The sequence below is a fragment of the Pseudophryne corroboree genome, chromosome 2 (assembly GCF_028390025.1).
Source record: "Pseudophryne corroboree isolate aPseCor3 chromosome 2, aPseCor3.hap2, whole genome shotgun sequence".
In the NCBI taxonomy this organism is placed as follows: domain Eukaryota; kingdom Metazoa; phylum Chordata; class Amphibia; order Anura; family Myobatrachidae; genus Pseudophryne; species Pseudophryne corroboree.
In genome coordinates, this window is record NC_086445.1 from 920,123,431 (window position 1) to 920,147,495 (window position 24,065).

At 48.0% G+C, this 24,065-nt stretch overlaps 1 protein-coding gene across 1 annotated transcript in view; it reads right to left on the reverse strand.

Moving 5' to 3' along the window:
* BAZ1B (bromodomain adjacent to zinc finger domain 1B) overlaps positions 1 to 24,065 on the reverse strand; it is a 303,893-nt gene that overhangs the window by 16,008 nt on the left and 263,820 nt on the right. The window contains exons 14-17 of the mRNA XM_063956151.1: positions 6,126 to 6,273; positions 5,758 to 5,905; positions 5,452 to 5,570; positions 773 to 912 (exon numbers count right to left, since the gene is read on the reverse strand). Coding sequence (XP_063812221.1) covers positions 773 to 912; positions 5,452 to 5,570; positions 5,758 to 5,905; positions 6,126 to 6,273 — 555 coding nt within the window. The remainder of the gene's footprint in view (positions 1 to 772; positions 913 to 5,451; positions 5,571 to 5,757; positions 5,906 to 6,125; positions 6,274 to 24,065) is intronic.

Here is a 24,065-nt window from a genome sequence, read left to right on the forward strand (position 1 = left end):
AAGATGCTGCTGCTGTAGCGTCGGACTGTACCCGGATTGATGTCGGAGTGACAGAGTTAGGAAAGAGCTCTGTACACCACTCAGTGCATCAGAATATTGATTGGTAGCCTGCTCCCTTGAACAGTCTACCAACTTTTAAATGTCTGGTGATTAGTCAACGCTGCTCATCCGAAGGCTTGCATCGGTGGGGAGCAGGACCTAGGACTGGTTCCAAAAGGGGTGGCCCTAAGCCAGGTGGCACTGGCAGAGTCACAAGAGGGAGTGCTGTACTTCGAAAAAGAGTGATAGTTTGTGACCTGAGCAGCAGATAGGACTTGTTCTAGCAGGTACGAATCTTCATCTGCAGGACAGGTGTAGCATACAACACCATGTTGAAGTTCGAGACTAGAGCGCAAAGGCTCTGCATGCAAGAGTGTACTGATACTTGACAGTGACCTAAAAATGAGCGAATTTTGGTCTGTAATGACTGAAGTCTGTCCAAGGGAAGGAATCCTGTAAGGCTACCAAATGTGGCATCCTGAGAGTGTCAAGGTGAATTTTTGTCAGTTGATGTTCCACCCATGAGACTGAAATATGTCCACAGCGAAAAGAGGTGCTGCAGTAGCTTTACCAACACCCAGAATTGGCTACAGATGTTGGTGAATGAGCCTCCTGATGTTAGAGGCTACTAACCTACAACTCCCAGTTGGCACACAGTCAGAGCATGTTTGGTGAGGTTTTGTTTTTTTCTGATCTGATAAAACTTACAGAAATTGAATAAGAAACTACTCACCACCTCCTCTACTTCAGCTCCATTTTCTGGCAGTGCACGCTGTCTGGAGGACCGCTGATTGTTCTTAGCTTTCTGGCGCCCACGTGGACTTGAACTTTTAGGTTTGCTAGCTTTACCCTTAGGTGCTTTGCGAGACCTCACTAAAAGGGAAGGGGGGGGGGGAGAGAGGAGAGAGACTGGTAAGAGAGAGAAAGTTATACAGCCCTCATACCCATAATAGCCTGAGGGAAACTAGAGTTCACATCAGAGAGGTTAATGAAATGTCACAAAGAATTAAAAACAGGAAGGAACATGACATGGTTATCCTTTGTCATCCCTGATCTTTGCTTCTGCAATAGAACCTTTAGCTGCCAGCATCCCTAAATCCTTAAATATTACCGGGGTTCAGGTTGGTTTGAGGAAATTCAAAATATTTTCGCTGACGTCGTCCTGCTCACTCTGTCCTCTATCGCTTTCCAATTTGTTTGATCGCCTTGCATATTTCAATACAGGTTGAGTATCCCTTATCCAAAATGCTTGGGACCAGAGGTATTTTGGATATGGGATTTTTCCATATTTTGGAATAATTGCATACCATAATGAGATATCATGGTGATGGGACCTAAATCTAAGCACAGAATGTATTTATGTTACATATACACCTTATACACAGCCTGAAGGTAATTGTAGCTAATATTTTTTTATAACTTTGGGCATTAAACAAAGTGTGTCTACATTCACACAATTCATTTATGTTTCATATACACCTAATACACACAGCCTGAAGGTCATTTAATACAATATTTTTAATAACTGTGTATTAAACATAGTTTGTGTACATTGAGCCATCAAAAAACAAAGGTTTCACTATCTCACTCACACAAAAAAGTCCGTAATTCGGAATATTCCGTATTTCGGAATATTTGGATATGGGATACTCAACCTGTACTATGTCTGGAAACAAGATCAATAATTCAAATACGTAGAATCTTTCCTTTTAAATGCCTCGTTCTCAACTGGACCTTCTGAAATCTTCATATAACTTCACTTGGAGGACTAATAAAATAAAATCTGGGAGTCTATCACTTGCACTTAAAGTTCGGTCTATAATGCCAACTACCCTAGGATCCTCTCCTCTATTAAGGTGAACCAGTTCAGATGGCAGTTTTATTTTTATCTCCTGGTCTGGTAGAATAGCCGCTATCAAAAGAACTTCTATCACGGCTTCTCTATTACAGACACTGCCAACTGGTGTACCGAACAATGTTCTCGCCTAGCTCCATAAACAGATTCCCAGAACTAGTTTTTTAAATTTACAGGGAGAGACTTCCAAAGGTGGTAGAGGGTTCCCAGACATTTAAGTACAGTTGGTTATACATCTCAGTCAGGCCGTGGCATGGTTTGCTCCTCCTACTGCTCTGAGATGGGTGGAATCAAAAACTACTGCTTGCAAGCTTATTACTCTTCCCTCAATTCTAAGGATCTCCTCGACTGTCTGCTTCCTCTCATTATATAGCCACCTTCACTTGCACTATATGGGATCAATGTACACTAGGTTTAAACTTCTCTTCACTCCACCTCTCAGGCAACCAGTTTACACCTGGTCTCCTTGCGCCTTGGATTGCTAGAGGTATCAGATTTGATGCGGACGTTGTGGAAGGCGAAACTGTACGAGTCTGGGTGACTTGCATAGTAAATTTTCTTTCCCAGATGTGAATGTTTGTACTTGTGTCCAGCTGAAATACTTTGCTCGCATCCCCATACAGTTCAGTAGTTCCTCACCTCATTACAAAAGCTATGTCTGAATAACTCTTGAAAGGATTGATTTAATCACTACATAATATTAGCTGCAATGGGTAAAATCGATCTTGGAGCTCTCCCAGAGGAGGACTCTTGGTACAGAGGGGCAGATGTATTAACCTGGAGAAGGCATAAGGAAGTGATAAACCAGTGATATGTGCAAGGTGATAAAGGCACCAGCCAATCAGATTCTGTTAATTTACATATTGGAGCTGATTGGCTGGTGCCTTTATCACCTTGCACATATCACTGGTTTATCACTTCCTTATGCCTTCTCCAGGTTAATACATCTGCCTCAGAATTTGAGAAAGCGACTCCAAATCAATGAAAATGCCTATAAGGCTTATTTTCATTGGTATATGGTACCCTCCAGATTGAATAAGATATTCTAGTCTGCATCTCTGCCCTGTTGGAGGTGTTGTGGAGAGACCGGCACTATTATTCATATCTTGGGGTCATGCCTAAAGATTGTAGCTTTCTGGGATGTAGTTGGAAGCCCTAGTGAGTAAGGTGACCAATTCCAAGATTGTTACGCATCCATGGTCCTTCCTTCTGGGGCTTCGTATAGTATCTCTGGATACACTAGTCTCCCAGATCTTTAATGAAGCTTGTTGCCTTATAGCTTCTTATTGGAAGAATCTTTACCCTCCCCTCCATTCAAACGGTCATTAATAAGATTTGACATGTAGCCCTATGGAAAAGATTACAGCCTATCTACATAATAAATTACCCAAATTTATTCAACTATGGAGTCCTTAGTTTACCTTAGTCAGCCCCACTCTGCCAGTACTGCTCCTGGGAACATTGAAGATATTTTTTATACACACTCTTCCTTTATACCCCACACTGCCAACTTTACTCCTACACCGTTTCTTTTACTCTTCTTTTTGACTCTGGCAAGTTTCCAACCTTTCCCTTACCCCTTTCTTTTTCTATTTTCTTATATATACACATTCTTTGCATGTTCAATTCTTCGTAGAATATCTAATTACCCGCGGGGCTATGCTATTAGCCACGGTAAGCCAGTACAAGCCACGGTTTTTCATGGATTGCCTTATCTGCCTCAGCACCGGGCATAGGCTCCAGTTCCACCATCACATGACCCCTGCCTTCCCAGGGCACTTGGGGAAGGGGAAGAAAGGTGGCAGTGGGTTAAGTGCCGGCTCCAGGATGCCCTGCATGCAATTCCAGACTGCTGCTGCGGCGGGCGTGAGGCACTGGCTGGAGGGGTCGCTGTGGCAATCAAGGGATTTCATTTCACCTACCTCAGGCAGGCAAAACAAAATCCCCGATAAGTGACGGCTTTTCAGGTCTGCGGCAGAGAAAACACACAGGTTTCACTGAACCTGACTGCGTGTTCACGCACCAGAAAGTTTTTTTGTTTTGTTTTTTATGGCCGATCTAATCGAATACCCCATAAAATTTTGGTGAAACATCAGGAAAAATTGCTAAACTCTCCAGTATTCCTCTCCTGATGTTTCATCGCACCTAACTGGATAACCCCCTTAGTATTTTACATGATTAGTACTATCCTTGCTTTTAGAAGTATTTTGCCTTTGCATTTGTTTTTCTTTGTTTATATTTCTCTATTTGTTAAACTGGAAATTGAAAAACTAAAAATACATCTTTAAAAAAAAAATTCAGGAGAGAACATTAAGTTGAAATCATTTTAAAAATGTATATGGAGTGGGTGAAGCACCTAAATAAAAAAAAATAACCCCGCCCCCAAAAAAAACATAAGGTAAAGAAAGCCTGAAGGGCACATTCAGTGTCGTAAATTGGGAGATGCAAAGCTCCCATAGAATTACAACTGATCGCTGTAGACAACTGCAAAGAAAAAACACAAAAACCATTTGTTCCCACTTCAGCCCCCTCCTGACTTAATGGCTGTGATACAGCTGCTGCCGGTGAGAGATGAGTGGAGTGGAAAACAAAAAGAGGGCCACACAGCAGGATCTCGCAGTTGCTAAGTTAATCAGTGGGAACTTAACCGACACAGGGTAGGAGGCAAACACGTGTCATGTTACTACCACAAGGGCTAAACTTTGAACTTTAACGCCTGCTGCCTCCCTGTAACTGCATTCTCCAGTAAGGCGGCTGTCACTGGCACAGAAATGCTGATCCTGTTCGATCCCCATGCTTTAATCTTTATGTCCCACACTCACACACAAACGTGCCTCTTGTAAATGAAACGACGGCCGACAGCATGCCAAGCTGGCGGTTCCTGTGTGTAAGGGCCAACAATTCCCAATTCTATGAAATCCCATAGGATTGTAAAAGCATAGCACTAGTGTTAACTCCTTGGAACCGGGAAGACCACCACAGTCCCAAGGTAACATTGCATTGGACTGCATGCCTGTCACTCTGTTGAATAAGGAATGGTGCATTCTATAGAAACAGCATGTCTAAGAACTTTTAATTCAAACCTAAAATAAAAATTTTCACAAAAAAACAAGTATGCAGAATTTTAAAACAAACCACCATTCCTATTTAATGCTCTACACCAGAGATCTAGACCAGGCATTCCCAACCACGGTCCTCAAGGCACACCAACAGTGCAGGTTTTAGTGATATCCAGGCTGCAGCACAGAATTTAGATTTCTGAAGAGGAAAATAAAACCTGGCTAAACCTTTAAGTTATTTCATGCAGAAGATGCAACTGTCCCATCCATATTTCTGGAGCTAGGGAATGGTCACATTGCTGAATCAAGTACATTCGTAACGTTTATATCCAACGGACTCTTGGTTTATTTACAGGAGACCTTTCATCTCCACTACTTTGGATGAAAACACTAGCAGCATGTGTACGCGCCACCAAGACTGGAAGGAAACCCTACAGGAGAAAAGTTTGTCAAAAAACATAAAAAATAAATAAATTAAAAAAAAAAATTTTAACTTACATCTGAGCCTTAAATCCTGATCTTCACCGTCTGTGTCCTCATCATACTCCTCATCCTCTTCATCGTCAACATCCTCCTCCTCCTCCTCCTCATCGTTAGAGGATTCTTCAGCATAGTTCCTGCAGGAAACAGGAAGGTATGGCTTATGGCATGAAAGTATCACATTTTGAGATGCCAATTCCCAACAAAATATTAACTAGCTGAGCTGCAATAGAAAGTCTAGAAACTGAAAACATGCCTGTTCACAACAGAAACACATAGAAAAGAGCTCAATATACAGTCTACCTAGAAATGATGTAGCCTTACCTGCCCCGGGAGCTACGCCTGAGTGTTGCTGGTTGACAGGCAGGGCACTGCCATTCCCGATCTGGTATCATTAAGAGAACTGGTCGCAGACAGAAGAGGTGGAATGCCTTGTTACACTCGTCACATAGGATCAACTTGTCATCCTCACCTGAGAGGGGAATATGAAAGTCATAAGTGCTTCCTGCAGCACATGTACATTTCTAGACTTTATTTTACAATTCTTTGAGTCCAGTGTTCTATAGAAACAACTACAAACACATTGTTGTTACGTATTCCCAGTTTACTAAAAACACCTGCATAAACACATCCACACAAACACTGACAAACTGAACATGCTGGAAACAGCCAAAGCCTTTGCTGAATTCTACCTTTCTTCCGACACACTTTGCAGCGGGCATTTTCAGAGGACATGTCCCACTTGATGCAGGCATCCAACATCCCCAGCAGCACATGTACACGTGAAAATGTTTGGGCCTCAAGGATGGCAGTCTTCCATTTCTCCACAGCTGATGCCACCTATAATACAGATGCAAACTTAGGTAAGCCACCCACATGAGGTTCATCAACCATTAGCCTTCCTTCAGGAGCAGTGTTTCAGGCAAAATTACTGGACATTCAATGTGTGATGGCTGATCATATATGGGGAGATGTATCAACCCTTAGAGAAAGTGGAAAAGTTGCCCAGACACATGTCCGCTTCTAAACATTTATCTAGGACAGACTACGATACTAAGTAGTTGGCTAGGGTCTAAGGACAACTTTTCCACTTTATCTCTAAAGTTGGGTACACACTAGACCCCCAGGGAGAGATCATTACTCCATTAGAACAGATAAGCAGGGCAAAAAAAAATAAGAATTTACTTACCGATAATTCTATTTCTCATAGTCCGTAGTGGATGCTGGGAACTCCGTAAGGACCATGGGGAATAGCGGCTCCGCAGGAGACTGGGCACAAATAGAAAGCTTTAGTACTACTTGGTGTGCACTGGCTCCTCCCCCTATGACCCTCCTCCAAGCCTCAGTTAGGATACTGTGCCCAGACGAGCGTACACAATAAGGAAGGATTTTGAATCCCGGGTAAGACTCATACCAGCCACACCAATCACACCGTATAACTTGTGATCTGAACCCAGTTTACAGTATGATAAACAGAGGAGCCTCTAGAAAAGATGGCTCACTACAACAATAACCCGATTTAGTTAACAATAACTATGTACAAGTATTGCAGACAATCCGCACTTGGGATGGGCGCCCAGCATCCACTACGGACTATGAGAAATAGAATTATCAGTAAGTAAATTCTTTTTTTCTCTGACGTCCTAGTGGATGCTGGGAACTCCATAAGGACCATGGGGATTATACCAAAGCTCCCAAACGGGCGGGAGAGTGCGGATGACTCTGCAGCACCGCATGAGAGAACTCCACGTCCTCCTCAGCCAGGGTATCAAATTTGTAGAATTTAGCAAACGTGTTTGCCCCTGACCAAGTAGCTGCTCGGCAAAGTTGTAAAGCCGAGACCCCTCGGGCGGCCGCCCAAGATGAGCCTACTTTCCGTGTGGAATGGGCTTTTACAGATTTTGGCTGTGGCAAGCCTGCCACAGAATGTGCAAGCTGAATTGTACTACAAATCCAACGAGCAATAGTCTGCTTAGAAGCAGGAGCACCCAGCTTGTTGGGTGCATACAGGATAAACAGCGAGTCAGATTGTCTGACTCCAGCCGTCCTGGAAACGTATATTTTCAGGGCCCTGACTACGTCCAGCAACTTGGAGTCCTCCAAGTCCCTAGTAGCCGCAGGTACCACAATAGGCTGATTCAGGTGAAACGCTGAAACTACCTTAGGGAGAAATTGAGGACGAGTCCTCAATTCTGCCCTATCCGTATGAAAAATTAGGTAAGGGCTTTTATAGGATAAAGCCGCCAATTCTGACACGCGCCTGGCTGAAGCCAGGCCAATAGCATTACCACTTTCCATGTGAGATATTATAAGTCCACAGTGGTGAGTGGTTCAAACCAATGTGATTTTAGGAACCCCAAAACCACATTGAGATCCCAAGGTGCCACTGGAGGCACAAAAGGAGGCTGTATATGCAGCATCCCTTTGACAAACGTCTGAACTTCAGGAACTGAAGCCAGTTCTTTTTGGAAGAAGATCGACAGGGCCGAAATTTGAACCTTAATGGACCCTAATTTTAGGCCCATAGACAGTCCTGTTTGCAGGAAATGCAGGAAACGAACCAGTTGAAATTCCTCTGTAGGGGCCTTCCTGGCCTCGCACCACGCAACATATTTACGCCAAATACGGTGATAATGTTGCACGGTTACATCCTTCCTGGCTTTGATCAGGGTAGGGATGACTTCATCCGGAATGCCTTTTTCCTTCAGGATCCGGTGTTCAACCGCCATGCCGTCAAACGCAGCCGCGGTAAGTCTTGGAACAGACAGGGTCCCTGCTGGAGCAGGTCCCTTCGTAGAGGTAGAGGCCACGGGTCCTCCGTGAGCATCTCTTGAAGTTCCGGGTACCAAGTCCTTCTTGGCCAATCCGGAGCCACGAGTATAGTCCTTACTCCTCTCCTTCTTATGATTCTCAGTACCTTGGTTATGAGAGGCAGAGGAGGGAACACATACACTGACTGGTACACCCACGGTGTTACCAGAGCGTCCACAGCTATTGCCTGAGGGTCCCGTGACCTGGCGCAATACCGGTCTAGTTTTTTGTTGAGGCGTGACGCCATCATGTCCACCTTTGGTTTTTCCCAACGGTTCACAATCATGTGGAAGACTTCTGGGTGAAGTCTCCACTCTCCCGGGTGGAGGTCGTGCCTGCTGAGGAAGTCTGCTTCCCAGTTGTCCACTCCCGGAATGAACACTGCTGACAGTGCTATCACATGATTTTCCGCCCAGCGAAGAATCCTTGAAACTTCTGCCATTGCCCTCCTGCTTCTTGTGCCGCCCTGTCTATTTACGTGGGCGACTGCCGTGATGTTGTCTGACTGAATCAGCACCGGCTGACCTTGAAGCAGAGGTCGTGCTAGGCTTAGAGCATTGTAGATGGCCCTTAGCTCCAGGATATTTATGTGAAGTGATGTCTCCAGGCTTGACCACAAGCCCTGGAAATTTCTTCCTTGTGTGACTGCTCCCCAGCCTCTCAGGCTGGCATCCGTGGTCACCAGGACCCAGTCCTGAATGCAGAATCTGCGGCCCTCTAGAAGATGAGCACTCTGCAACCACCACAGAAGAGACACCCTTGTCCTTGGGGACAGGGTTATCCGTTGATGCATCTGAAGATGCGATCCGGACCATTTGTCCAGCAGATCCCACTGGAACGTTCTTGCGTGGAATCTGCCGAATGGAATCGCTTCGTAGGAAGCTACCATCTTTCCCAAGACTCTTGTGCATTGATGCACTGAGACTTGCCCTGGTTTCAGGAGGTTTCTGACCAGTTCGGATAACTCCCTGGCTTTCTCCTCCGGAAGGAACACCTTTTTCTGGACTGTGTCCAGAATCATCCCTAGGAACAGAAGACGTGTTGTCGGAATCAGCTGCGATTTTGGGATATTTAGAATCCAGCCGTGCTGCCGTAGCACTACTTGAGATAGGGCTACTCCGACTACTAACTGTTCTCTGGATCTTGCTCTTATCAGGAGATCGTCCAAGGAAGGGATAATTAAAACGCCTTTTCTTCGAAGAAGAATCATTTCGGCCATTACCTTGGTAAAGACCCGAGGTGCCGTGGATAATCCAAACGGCAGCGTCTGAAACTGATAGTGACAGTTTTGTACCACAAACCTGAGGTACCCTTGATGAGAAGGGTAAATGGGGACATGGAGGTAGGCATCTTTGATGTCCAGAGACACCATATAGTCCCCCTCTTCCAGGTTCGCGATCACTGCCCTGAGTGACTCCATCTTGAATTTGAACCTCTGTATGTAAGTGTTCAAAGACTTCAGATTTAAAATTGGTCTCACCGAGCCGTCCGGCTTCGGTACCACAAACAGCGTGGAATAATACCCCTTCCCTTGTTGCAGGAGGGGTACCTTGATTATCACCTGCTGGGAATACAGCTTGTGAACTGCCTCCAATACTGCCTCCCTGTCGGAGGGAGACGTTGGTACAGCAGACTTCAGGAACCGGCGAGGGGGAGACGTCTCGAACTCCAATTTGTACCCCTGAGATACTACTTGCAGGATCCAGGGGTTCACTTGCGCGTGAGCCCACTGCGCGCTGAAATTCTTGAGACGGGCCCCCACCGTGCCTGAGTCCGCTTGTAAGGCCCCAGCGTCATGCTGAGGACTTGGCAGAAGCGGGGGAGGGCTTTTGTTCCTGGGAAGTGGCTATCTGTTGCAGTCTTTTTCCCCTTCCTCTGCCCCAGGGCAGAAAAGAGGAACCTTTTGCCCGCTTGCCCTTATGGGGACGAAAGGACTGAGCCGGATAAGACGGCGTCTTTTTTGTTGAGAGGCTACCTGGGGTAAAAATGTGGATTTCCCAGCAGTTGCCGTGGCCACCAGGTCCGATAGACCGACCCCAAATAACTCCTCCCCTTTATAAGGCAATATTTCCATATGCCGTTTAGAGTCCGCATCACCTGACCACTGTCGCGTCCATAATCCTCTTCTGGCGGAAATGGACAGCGCACTCACTCTTGAAGCCAGAGTGGAAATATCCCTCTGTGCATCTCGCATATATAGAAATGCATCTTTTAAATGCTCTATAGTCAACAATATACTGTCCCTATCCAGGGTATCAATATTTTCAGTCAGGGAATCCGACCAAGCCACCCCAGCGCTGCACATCCAGGCTGAGGCGATTGCTGGTCGCAGTATAACACCAGTATGTGTGTATATACTTTTAAGGATATTCTCCAGTTTTCTGTCACCTGGTTCCTTGAGGGCGGCCGTATCAGGAGACGGTAACGCCACTTGTTTTGATAAGCGTGTGAGCGCTTTATCCACTCTAGGGGGTGTTTCCCAACGCGCCCTAACCTCTGGCGGGAAAGGGTATAATGCCAATAACTTTAGAAATTATCAGTTTTTTATCGGGGGAAACCCACGCTTCATCACACACCTCATTTAATTCGTCTGATTCAGGAAAAACTACAGGTAGTTTTCACACCCCACATAATACCCTTTTTAGTGGTACTTGCAGTATCAGAAATGTTTAACACCTCTCTCATTGCCGTGATCATGTAACGTGTGGCCCTACTGGAAGTCACGTTTGTCTCCTCACCGTCGACACTGGAGTCAGTATCCGTGTCGACGTCAGTATCCACCACCTGAGGTAACAGCCTTTTTAGAGACCCTGATGGTTTTTGAGACGCCTGGACAGGGACTAGCTGATTAGTCGGCTGTCTCATGTCATCAACCGTCTTTTGTAAGGAGCTGACACTGTCACGTAAATCCTTCCATAAAGCCATCCACTCAGGTGTCGACTCCTTAGGGGGTGACATCTCTATTATAGGCAATTGCCCCGCCTCCACATCATTTTCCTCCTCATACATGTCGACACAAACGTACCGACACACAGCACACGCACAGGGAATGCTCTGATAGAGGACAGGACCCCACTAGCCCTTTGGGGAGACAGAGGGAGAGTATGCCAGCACACACCAGAGCGCTATATATAGATATAGGGACAACCTTATATAAGTGTTTCTCCCTTATAGCTGCTGTATTGTTAATAACCCGCCAATTAGTGCCCCCCTCTCTTTTTTACCCTTTTTCTGTAGTGCAGGACTGCAGGGGAGAGTCAGGGAGACGTCCTTCCAGCGGAGCTGTGAGGGAAAATGGCGCCTGTGTGCTGAAGAGATAGGCTCCGCCCCCTTCTCGGCGGCCTTTCTCCCGCTTTTTGTGAAAATCTGGCAGGGGTTAAAATTCATCCATATAGCCCAGGAGCTATATGTGATGTATTTTTAGCCAGCCAAGGTGTTTCTATTGCTGCTCAGGGCACCCCCCCCTAGCGCCCTGCACCCTCAGTGACCGGAGTGTGAAGTGTGCTGAGAAGCAATGGCGCACAGCTGCAGTGCTGTGCGCTACCTTGTGGAAGACCGGATGTCTTCTGCCGCCGATTTGCCGGACTCTTCTAGCTTCTGGCTCTGTAAGGGGGCCGGCGGCGCGGCTCTGGGACAGAGCTCCAAGGCTGGGCCTGTGAGCGGTCCCTCTGGAGCTAATGGTGTCCAGTAGCCAAGAAGCCCAATCCACTCTGCACGCAGGTGAGTTCGCTTCTTCACCCCTTAGTCCCTCGATGCAGTGAGCCTGTTGCCAGCAGGTCTCACTGAAAATAAAAAATCTAAACTAAAACTTTCACTAAGAAGCTCAGGAGAGCCCCTAGTGTGCACCCTTCTCGTTCGGGCACAAAAATCTAACTAACTGAGGCTTGGAGGAGGGTCATAGGGGGAGGAGCCAGTGCACAACAGGTAGTACTAAAGCTTTCTATTTGTGCCCAGTCTCCTGCGGAGCCGCTATTCCCCATGGTCCTTACGGAGTTCCCAGCATCCACTAGGACGTCAGAGAAATAAGATTTTACACACCGGTAAATCTATTTCTCGTAGTCCGTAGTGGATGCTGGGAACTCCGTAAGGACCATGGGGAATAGCGGCTCCGCAGGAGACTGGGCACAACTAAAGAAAGCTTTAGGACTACCTGGTGTGCACTGGCTCCTCCCACTATGACCCTCCTCCAGACCTCAGTTAGGATACTGTGCCCGGAAGAGCTGACACAATAGGAAAAGGATTTTGAATCCCGGGTAAGACTCATACCAGCCACACCAATCACACCGTATAACTCGTGATATTATACCCAGTTAACAGTATGAAATAAAACTAAGCCTCACTACAGATGGCTCATAACAATAACCCTTTAGTTAGGCAATAACTATATACAAGTATTGCAGACAATCCGCACTTGGGACGGGCGCCCAGCATCCACTACGGACTACGAGAAATAGATTTACCGGTGAGTAAAATCTTATTTTCTCTGGCGTCCTAGTGGATGCTGGGAACTCCGTAAGGACCATGGGGATTATACCAAAGCTCCCAAACGGGCGGGAGAGTGCGGATGAGTCTGCAGTACCGAATGAGCAAACTCAAGGTCCTCCTCAGCCAGGGTATCAAACTTGTAGACTCTTGCAAAAGTGTTTGAACCCGAACAAGTAGCAGCTCGGCAAAGTTGTAAAGCCGAGACCCCTCGGGCAGCCGCCCTCGTGGAATGGGCTTTTACAGATTTAGGGTGCGGCAGTCCAGCCGCAGAATGTGCAAGTTGAATCGTGCTACAGATCCAGCGAGCAATAGTCTGCTTAGAAGCAGGAGCACCGAACTGGTCTGGTGCATACAGGATAATTAGCGAGTCAGTTTTCCTGACTTCAGCCGTCCTGGAAACATATTTTCAGGGCCCTGACTACGTCCAGTAACTTTGAGCCCTCCAAGTCGCAAGTAGCCGCCGGCACCACAATAGGTTGGCTCACATGAAAAGCTGATACCACCTTAGGAAGGAATTGGGAATGAGTCCTCAATTCCGCCCTATCCATATGAAAATTCAGATAAGGGCTTTTGCATGACAAAGCCGCCAATTCTGATACACGCCTGGCCGACGCCAAGGCCAACAGCATGACCACTTTCCACGTGAGGTATTTTAGCTCTACGGATTTAAGTGGCTCAAACCAATGCGACTTCAGGGAATCCAACACCACGTTGAGATCCCACGGTGCCACTGGAGGCACAAACGGGGCTGAATATGCAGCACTCCCTTAACAAAAGTCTGAACTTCAGGCAGAGAAGCCAGTTCTTTTTGGAAGAAAATGTACAGAGCCGAGATCTGTACCTGATAATACGGTGCTTTCTTAGGTTGTGAGGAAACCCAAGGTAAAACATTTTCTTCACAGCTGTTGCTGTGGATACGAGGTCCCAGAGACCATCCCCAACAATTCCTCACCCTTATAAGGCAGAATCTCCATGTGCCTTTTAAAATCATCACCTGTCCACTGCCGGGTCTCTAATACCCTCCTGGCCGAATGGACATTGCGTTAATTCTGGATGCCAGCCGGCAAATATCCCCCTGTGCATCCATCCATCCATCTATCTATATCTATATCTATATCTATATCTATATCTATATATATATATATATATATATATATATATATATATATATATAGATAAAGACGACGTCTTTAATATGCTCTATGGTTATTTCTCTGACGTCCTAGTGGATGCTTGGAACTCCGTAAGGACCATGGGGATTATACCAAAGCTCCCAAACGGGCGGGAGAGTGCGGATGACTCTGCAGCACCGAATGACCAAAGGCAAGGTCCTCCTCAGCCAGGTTATCAAACTTGTAGAACTTAGCAAATGTGTTTGAACCCGACCAAGTAGCAGCTCGGCAAAGCTGTAAAGCCGATACCCCTCGGGCAGCCGCCCAAGAGCCCACCTTCCTTGTGGAATGGGCTTTTACTGATTTAGGATGCGGTAACCCTGCCGCAGAATGAGCTTGCTGAATCGTGTTACAGATCCAGCGCGCAATAGTTTGCTTTGAAGCCGGAGCACCCAGTTTGTTGGGTGCATGCAGGATAAACAGCGAGTCAGTTTTCCTGACTCCAGCCGTCCTGGCTACATAGATTTTCAAAGCCCTGACTACGTCCAGCAACTTGGAAGCCTCCAAGTCCCGAGTAGCCGCAGGCACCACAATAGGTTGGTTCAAATGAAACGCTGATACCACCTTTGGGAGAAATTGGGGACGAGTCCTCAATTCTGCCCTGTCCATATGGAAGATCAGATACGGGCTTTTACATGACAAAGCCGCCAATTCTGACACACGCCTAGCTGAAGCCAAGGCCAACAGCATGACCACCTTCCACGTGAGATACTTAAGCTCCACGGTCTTAAGTGGCTCAAACCAGTGTGATTTCAGGAAATCCAACACAACGTTAAGATCCCAAGGTGCCACTGGAGGCACAAAAGGGGGCTGAATATGCAGCACTCCCTTAACAAACGTCTGAACTTCAGGCAATGAAGCCAGTTCTTTTTGTAAGAAAATAGATAGGGCCGAAATCTGGACCTTTATGGATCCCAATTTTAGGCCCATAGTCACTCCTGATAGTAGGAAGTGCAGGAATCGACCCAGCTGGAATTCCTCTGTAGGGGCCTTCCTGGCCTCACACCAAGCAACATATTTTCGCCATATACGGTGATAATGTTTTGCTGTCACGTCTTTCCTAGCCTTTATCAGCGTAGGAGTAACTTCATCCGGAATGCCCTTTTCCGCTAGGATCCGGCGTTCAACAGCCATGCCGTCAAACGCAGCCGCGGTAAGTCTTGGAACAGACAGGGCCCCTGCTGTAACAGGTCCTGTCTGAGAGGCAGAGGCCATGGGTCCTCTGAGATCATTTCTTGTAGTTCTGGGTACCAAGTTCTTCTTGGCCAATCCGGAACGATGAGTATAGTTCTTACTCCTCTTTCTTACTATCCTCAGTACCTTGGGTATGAGAGGAAGAGGAGGGAACACATAAACCGACTGGTACACCCACGGTGTCACTAGTGCGTCCACAGCTATCGCCTGAGGGTCCCTTGACCTGGCGCAATATTATTTTTTTTTTAGCTTTTTGTTGAGGCGGGACGCCATCATGTCCACCTGTGGCAGTTCCCAACGATTTACAATCTGTGTGAAGACTTCTTGATGAAGTCCCCACTCTCCCGGGTGGAGGTCGCGCCTGCTGAGGAAGTCTGCTTCCCTGTTGTCCACTCCCGGAATGAACACAGCTGACAGTGCTAGCATGTGATTCTCCGCCCATCGAAGAATCCTTGTGGCTTCTGCCATTCTGCTTCTTGTGCCGCCCTGGCGGTTTACATGGGCGACCGCCGTGATGTTGTCTGACTGAATCAGTACAGATTGGTTTTGAAGCAGGGGCTCTGCTTGACTCAGGGCGTTGTAGATGGCCCTTAGTTCCAATATATTTATGTGTAGCGAAGTCTCCAGACTTGACCACTATCCTTGGAAGTTTCTTCCCTGAGTGACTGCCCCCCATCCTCGGAGGCTTGCATCCGTGGTCACCAGGATCCAGTCCTGTATGCCGAACCGGCTTCCCTCGAGAAGATGAGCACTATACAGCCACCACAGCAGACACACCCTGGCCCTTGGGGACAGGGTGATCAACAGATGCATCTGAAGATGCGATCCAGACCATTTGTCCAAAAGATCCCACTGAAAGATCCTTGCATGGAACCTGCCGAAGGGAATTGCTTCGTAAGAAGCCACCATCTTTCCCAGGACTCGCGTACAGTGATGCACAGACACCTGTTTTGGTTTCAGGAGGTCCCTGACCAGAGATGACAATTCCTGGGCCTTCTCCTCCGGGAGAAACACCTTCTTCTGTTCTGTGTCCAGAATCATTCCCAGGAAAAGCAGACGCGTCGTAGGGATCAGCTGCGACTTTGGGATATTCAGAATACAGCCGTGCTGTTGCAACACTTCCTGAGAGAGTGCTACAATGACCAACAACTGCTCTTTGGACCTCGCCTTTATGAGGAGATCGTCCAAGTACGGGATAATTATAACTCCCTTTCTTCGTAGGAGTATCATTTCGGCCATTACCTTCGTAAATATTCTCGGAGCTGTGGAGAGACCAAACGGCAACGTCTGGAATTGGTAATGACAATTCTGTACCACAAACCTGAGGTACTCCTGGTGAGGTGGGAAAATGGGGACATGCAAGTAAGCATCCTTGATGTCCAGCGACACCATAAAATCCCCCTCTTCCAGGCTTGCAATAACCGCCCTGAGCGATTCCATTTTGAACTTCAACTTCTTTATATAAGTGTTCAAGGACTTTAAATTCAGGATGGGTCTCACCGAACCGTCCGGTTTCGGTACCACAAACATTGTGGAATAGTAACCCCTGCCCTGTTGAAGGAGGGGGACCTTGATTATCACCTGCTGGAGGTACAGCTTGTGAATTGCCACCAGTACTACCTCCCTTTCCCTGGGAGCAGCTGGCAAGGCTGATTTGAGGTAACGGCGAGGGGGAGTCGCCTCGAACTCCAGCTTGTATCCCTGAGATACAATTTGTACAGCCCATAGATCCACTTGTGAGCGAACCCACTGGTTGCTGAAGTTTCGGAGACGCGCCCCCACTACACCTGGCTCCGCCTGTGGAGCCCCAACGTCATGCGCTGGACTTAGTGGAAGCAGGGGAGGATTTTTGTTCCTGAGAACTGGCTGCCTGGTGCAGCTTCTTTCCTCTACCCTTGCCTCTGGCCAGAAAGGATGCTCCTCTGACCCGCTTGCCTTTCTGAGGCAGAAAGGACTGCATTTGATAATACGGTGCTTTCTTAGGCTGTGAGGGAACCTGAGGCAAAAAAGTCGACTTCCCAGCAGTTGCTGTGGATAAGAGGTCCGAGAGACCGTCCCCAAATAGTTCCTCACCCTTATAAGGCAAAACCTCCATGTGTTTTTTAGAATCAGTATCACCTGTCCACTGCCGAGTCCATAATACTCTCCTGGCAGAAATGGACATTGCATTAATTCTAGATGCCAGCAGGCAAATGTCCCTCTGTGCATCCCGCATATATAAGACGACGTCTTTTATATGTTCGATGGTTAGCAAAATAGTAACCCTGTCGAGGGAATCAATGTTGTCTGACAGGGTATCAGTCCATGCTGCTGCAGCACTACACATCCAGGCTGAAGCAATAGCAGGTCTCAGTAGAGTACCAGAGTGTGTATACACAGACTTCAGGATAGCTTCCTGCTTTCTATCCGCAGGATCCTTTAGGGCGGCCGTATCCTGAGACGGCAGTGCCACCCTTTTAGATAAGCGTGTTAGCGCCTTGTCCACTCTAGGGGATGTTTCCCAACGTAACATATCCGTTGGCGGGAAAGGGTACGCCATCAGTAACCTCTTAGAAATCACTAGTTTCTTATCAGGGGAACTCCACGCTTCTTCACACAAATCATTTAATTCATCAGATGGGGGAAAAGTCACTGGCTGCTTTTTCTCCCCAAACATAATACCCCTTTTGGTGGTAACCGGGTTAATATCAGAAATGTGCAATACATCTTTCATTGCAGTAATCATGCATCGGATGGCTTTTGTAGACTGTACATTTGTCTCATCCTCATCTACACTGGAATCAGACTCCGTGACGACATCTGTGTCTACCATCAGAGCTAGCGGGCGTTTATGAGCCCCTGACTGCTTCTGAGTCGCCTGGGCAGGCGCGGGCTGAGACCCCGGCTGTCCCAAGGCTGCTGCGTCATCAAACCTTTTATGTAAGGAGTTGACACTGTCTGTTAAGACCTTCCACATATCCATCCAATCAGGTGTCGGCCCCGTCGGGGGCGACACCACATGTATCTGCCCCTGCTCCGCCTCCACGTAACCCTCATCAAACATGTTGACAGCCGTACCGACACCGCGCACACACACAGGGAATGCTCAGACTGAGGACAGGACCCCACAAAGTCCTTTGGGGAGACAGAGTATGCCAGCACACACCACAGCGCTATATAACACAGGGATTTACACTGCTAATAAGTGATTTTCCCAATAGCTGCTTGTTTGTATCGATTTGCGCCTAAATTTATGTGCCCCCCCTCTCTTTTAACCCGTCTTGTACCTGGATACTGCAGGGGAGAGCCTGGGGAGCGTGCTTCCAGCGGAGCTGTGAAGGGAAAATGGCGCTGGTGTGCTGAGGAAGAAGGCCCCGCCCCCTCAGCCGCGGGCTTCTGTCCCGCGTTTTCTTTAAGTTAATGGCGGGGGTTTTTACACATATACAGTTAACTGACTGTATTATGTGTATATTTAGCCAAAAGGGAATATAATTGCTGCCCAGGGCGCGCCCCCCAGCGCCCTGCACCCTACAGTGACCGGAGTGTGTGGTGTGCTGTGGGAGCAATGGCGCACAGCTGCAGTGCTGTGCGCTACCTTAATGAAGGCCGGAGTCTTCTGCCGCCGACTTCATCTCTTCTTCTGTCTTCTGGCTCTGCAAGGGGGACGGCGGCGCGGCTCCGGGAATGGACGATCGAGGTCAGGCCCCGTGTTCGAACCCTCTGGAGCTAATGGTGTCCAGTAGCCTAAGAAGCACAAGCTAGCTGCACGCAGGTAGGTTTGCTTCTCTCCCCTCAGTCCCACGTAGCAGTGAGTCTGTTGCCAGCAGATCTCACTGAAAATAAAAAACCTAACAAACACTTTCTTTCTAGCAAGCTCAGGAGAGCCCACTAGGAGCACCCAGCTCTGGCCGGGCACAGATTCTAACTGAGGTCTGGAGGAGGGGCATAGAGGGAGGAGCCAGTGCACACCAGATAGTACCTAATCTTTCTTTTGAAGTGCCCAGTCTCCTGCGGAGCCCGTCTATTCCCCATGGTCCTTACGGAGTTCCCAGCATGGTCCTTACGGAGTTCCCAGCATCCACTAGGACGTCAGAGAAACGTGGATTTCCCAGCAGTGACTTTGGAAATACATGTATCCAACTCAACCTTAAAGAGCCATTCCCCTGAAAAAGGAAGGGATTCCACACTGCGCTTTGATTCTGCGTCCGCTATCCACCGACACAACCACAAAGCCCTGTGCACCGACGCTGCCATGGTAGAAGTCCTAGCATTAATATACCCCATCTTCTTGAGCGAATCACACAGGACGCGTGTAGTGTCCTGAATGTGCCTTAGGAGGGTCACCGTAGTGACAAGAGGCATAGCCCCGGAGAGGTCCTCCTGAATTTGAGTGGCCCATGAATGAATAGCAACACGCTATGACCGGCCTTTGTGAGACAGCTGCTGCCATGTACACAGATTTGAGAGTAGCCTCTATTTTTCTGTCCCCAGGATCTTTTATAGTAAAGAAGCCCGGAGCAGGCAGCACCACCTTTTTGTACAGTCGAGAGACTGATACATCAACCCGTGGGTGTTCTTACCAGAATTTCCTACCTTCAAGGGAAAGTGCGCAAAAACTTTGACACTTGAATTTTTCCAGGCTAATTTGAATAAGTCACCTAACTCTGCAGAATCAGGAAAAGTGATATTAGGCTTATTTTGAGTAAAGAAAAACGACTGCTGTGACGCAGCGTCCTCTAGAGGGAGCTTTAACACGTACTGTATAGCCAGTATGAGGGATTCAATACCCTGAGCAAAAATCGGAATCCCCACTGAAAAAGGATCCAAGTCCTCCTCATTCTCCTGTATATCCTCATCTGCATCAGAGAGTGGAGCAGGGAAACCACGCTTCTGTGGTGCTACATTTTTGGCTGTGCCCTAGCAGCTAAATCTGCAACAGCATGTTGTACAGAAAACTCAGCTACTACATTTGCAGTTAACTGGGATGAGATATCAGACATCAGTTTTAATTGAGACCCTAGCCAGGAGGGCTCTGGACCCCCTTCCCCAATCCCTTCACTGATCAGTGAATATTGGCTGCATTGTTCACAAGAAACAGAATCGGATGATACTGGAAAGAATCTAGTGTGACATACACTGCACAGCTTTTATTTACCCATGTTTCACAGTAAACACAATAAAATACACAGAGACAGCAATATTTTTCAAGCCTGCCCTTACTGTGAGAGGAGAGAGAGAGAGAGAGAGCGCGAGACACCAGCACACCCCTAGTTGCACTGCACCAGTGAGGCTAACAGCTAATTATATCACAGTAACACTAATAAATTTCTGTCCTGTAGAGGACCCAGATAGTGTACAATTTCTCCCCCTTTGCTGCACCCTATACCCCAGGAGGGTCTCGTATGCCGCGCCCAGCCGCACCTTGAACCGGGGGACCTCTGTGCGCATTTCTTGCAGTTCCGGGTACCAAGTCCTTCTTGGCCAGTCCGGAACAATGAGTATTGTTCTTATTCCTCGCTTTCTTACTATTCTCAGTACTTTTGGTATGAGAGGAAGAGGAGGAAACACATATACCGACTGGTACACCCACAGTGTCACTAGGGCGTCCACAGCTATCGCCTGAGGGTCCCTTGACCTGGCGCAATATCTTTTTAGCTTTTTGTTTAGGCGGGACGCCATCATGTCCACCTGTGGCAGTTCCCATCGGTTTACAATCAGTTGGAAGACTTCTTGATGAAGTTCCCATTCTCCCGGGTGGAGGTCGTGTCTGCTGAGGAAGTCTGCTTCCCAGTTGTCCACTCCCGGAATGAACACTGCTGACAGTGCTTGCACGTGATTCTCCGCCCATCGCAGAATCTTTGTGGCTTCCGCCATTGCCATCCTGCTTCTTGTGCCGCCCTGGCGGTTTACATGAGCGAGTGCCGTGATGTTGTCTGACTGAATCAGCACTGGCCGGTTTTGAAGCAGGGGCTCTGCTTGACTCAGGGCGTTGTAAATGGCCCTTAATTCCAGTATATTCATGTGTAGAGAAGTCTCCAGACTTGACCACAGCCCTTGGAAGTTTCTTCCCCGAGTGACTGCCCCCCATCCTCGAAGGCTTGCATCCGTGGTCACCAGGACCCAGTCCTGAATGCCGAACCTGCGGCCCTCGAGAAGGTGAGCACTCTGCAGCCACCACAGAAGAAACACCCTGGCCCTAGGGGACAGGGTGATCAGCCGATGCATCTGAAGATGCGATCCGGACCACTTGTCCAACAGATCCCACTGAAAAATCCTCGCATGGAACCTGCCGAAGGGAATGGCTTCGTATGAAGCCACCATTTTTCCCAGGACTCGCGTGCAGTGATGCACCGATACCTGTTTTGGTTTCAGGAGGTCCCTGACCAGAGATGCTAATTCCTGGGCTTTCTCCACCGGGAGAAACACCTTCTTCTGTTCTGTGTCCAGAATCATGCCCAGGAAAAGCAGACGCGTCGTAGGAATCAGCTGTGACTTTGGAACATTCAGAATCCAGCCGTGCTGTAGTAACACTTCCTGAGAGAGTGCTACGCTGATCAACAACTGCTCCCTGGACCTCGCCTTTATAAGGAGATCGTCCAAGTACGGGATAATTATAACTCCCTTCTGCCGAAGGAGTATCATCATTTCGGCCATTACCTTGGTAAATATTCTCGGTGCCGTGGACAGGCCAAACGGCAACATCTGGAATTGGTAATGACAGTCCTGTACCACAAATCTGAGGTACTCCTGGTGAGGTGGGTAAATGGGGACATGCAAGTAAGCATCTTTGATGTCCAGCGATACCATAAAATCCCCCTCTTCCAGGCTTGCAATAACCGCTCTGAGCGATTCCATTTTGAACTTGAATTTCTTTATATAAGTGTTCAAGGACTTTAAATTCAGAATGGGTCTCACCGAACCGTCCGGTTTCGGTACCACAAACATTGTGGAATAGTAACCCCATTCCTGTTGAAGGAGGGGGACCCTGACAATAACTTGCTGGAGGTACAGCTTGTGAATTGCCGCCAGCACTACCTCCCTTTCCATGGGGGAAGCTGGCAAGGCTGATTTGAGGTAACGGCGGGGGGGGGGGGGGGGGGGGGAGTCGCCTCGAATTCTAGCTTGTATCCCTGAGATACAATTTGTATAGCCCAGGGATCCACCTGTGAGCGAACCCACTGGCTGCAGAAGTTTCGGAGACGGGCCCCCACCGCACCTGGCTCCGCCTGTGGAGCCCCAACGTCATGCGGTGGACTTAGTGGAAGCAGGGTAGGACTTTTGTTCCTGGGAACTGGCTGCATGGTGCAGCTTCTTACCTCTACCCCTGCCTCTGGCAAGAAAGGATGCGCCCCTGACCCTTTTGCCTTTCTGAGAACGAAAGGACTGCATTTGATAATACGGTGCTTTCTTAGGCTGTGAGGAAACCTGAGGCAAGAAAGACGACTTTCCAGCTGTCGCTGTGGACACGAGGTCTGACAGACCGTCCCCAAACAATTCCTCACCCTTATAAGGCAAAACCTCCATGTGTTTATTAGAATCAGCATCTCCTGTCCATTGCAGAGTCCATAAGACCCTCCTGGCAGAAATGGACATAGCATTAATTCTAGAGCCCAGCAGGCAAATGTCCCTCTGAGCATCCCGCATATATAAGACGACGTCTTTGATATGGCCCAGGGTTAGCAAAACAGTATCCCTGTCGAGGGAATCTATGTCGTCTAACAGAGTATCTGTCCACGCTGCTACAGCACTACACATCCAGGCTGAAGCAATAGCAGGTCTTAGTAGAGTACCAGAGTGTGTATACACTGACTTCAGGATAGCTTCCTGCTTTCTATCAGCAGGCTCCTTAAGGGCGGCCGTATCCTGAGACGGCAGGGCCACCTTTTTAGATAAGCGTGTCAGCGCCATATCCACCCTAGGGGATGTTTCCCAACATAACCTGTCCGTTGGCGGGAAAGGGTACGCCATCAGTAACCTCTTAGAAATCACTAATTTCTTATTAGGGGAACTCCACGCTTCTTCACACAATTCATTTAATTCATCAGATGGGGGAAAAGTCACTGGTTGCTTTTTCTCCCCAAACATATAAACCCTCTTGGTATTAACAGGGTTACTCTCAGAAATGTGTAATACATCTTTCATTGCAATAATCATGTATCGGATGGCCTTGGTCATTTTAGACTGTAAATGTGCCGACACGGAGTCGGACTCCGTGTCGGCATCTGTGTCAACCATCTGAGATAGAGGGCGTTTATGAGCCCCTGACGGTTTCTGAGTCGCCTGGGCAGGCGCGTGCCGAGACCCCGGCTGTCCCAAGGCTGCAGCGTCATCAAACCTTTTATGTAAGGAGTTTACATTGTCATTTAAGACCTTCCACATATCCATCCAATCAGGTGTCGGCCCCGACACCACACTTATCTGCCCTTGCTCCGCCTCCACGTAACCTTCCTCATCAAACATGTCGACACAGCCGTACCGACACACACAGGGAATGCTCAGACTGAGGACAGGACCCCACAAAGTCCTTTGGGGAGACAGAGAGAGAGTATGCCAGCACACACCACAGCGCTATATAACACAGGGATTTTCACTGCTAATAAGTGATTTACCCAATAGCTGCTTTTTTTGTATTATTTGCGCCTAAATTTATGTGCCCCCCCTCTCTTTTTAACCCGTCTTGTACCTGGATACTGCAGGGGAGAGCCTGGGGAGCTGCTTCCAGAGGAGCTGTGAGGAGAAAATGGCGCTGGTGTGCTGAGGAAGAAGGCCCCGCCCCCTCAGTGGCGGGCTTCTGTCCCGCTTTCCATGTAAAAAAAATGGCGGGGTTTTTTACATATATACAGTGCTAGACTGTATATATGTATTTTTTTATGCTAAAGGTACTTCAATTGCAGCCCAGGGCGGGCGGGCGCGCCCCCCCCACCCAACGCCCTGCACCCTGCAGTGACCGGAGTGTGTAAGTGTGCTGGGAGCAATGGCGCACAGCTGCGG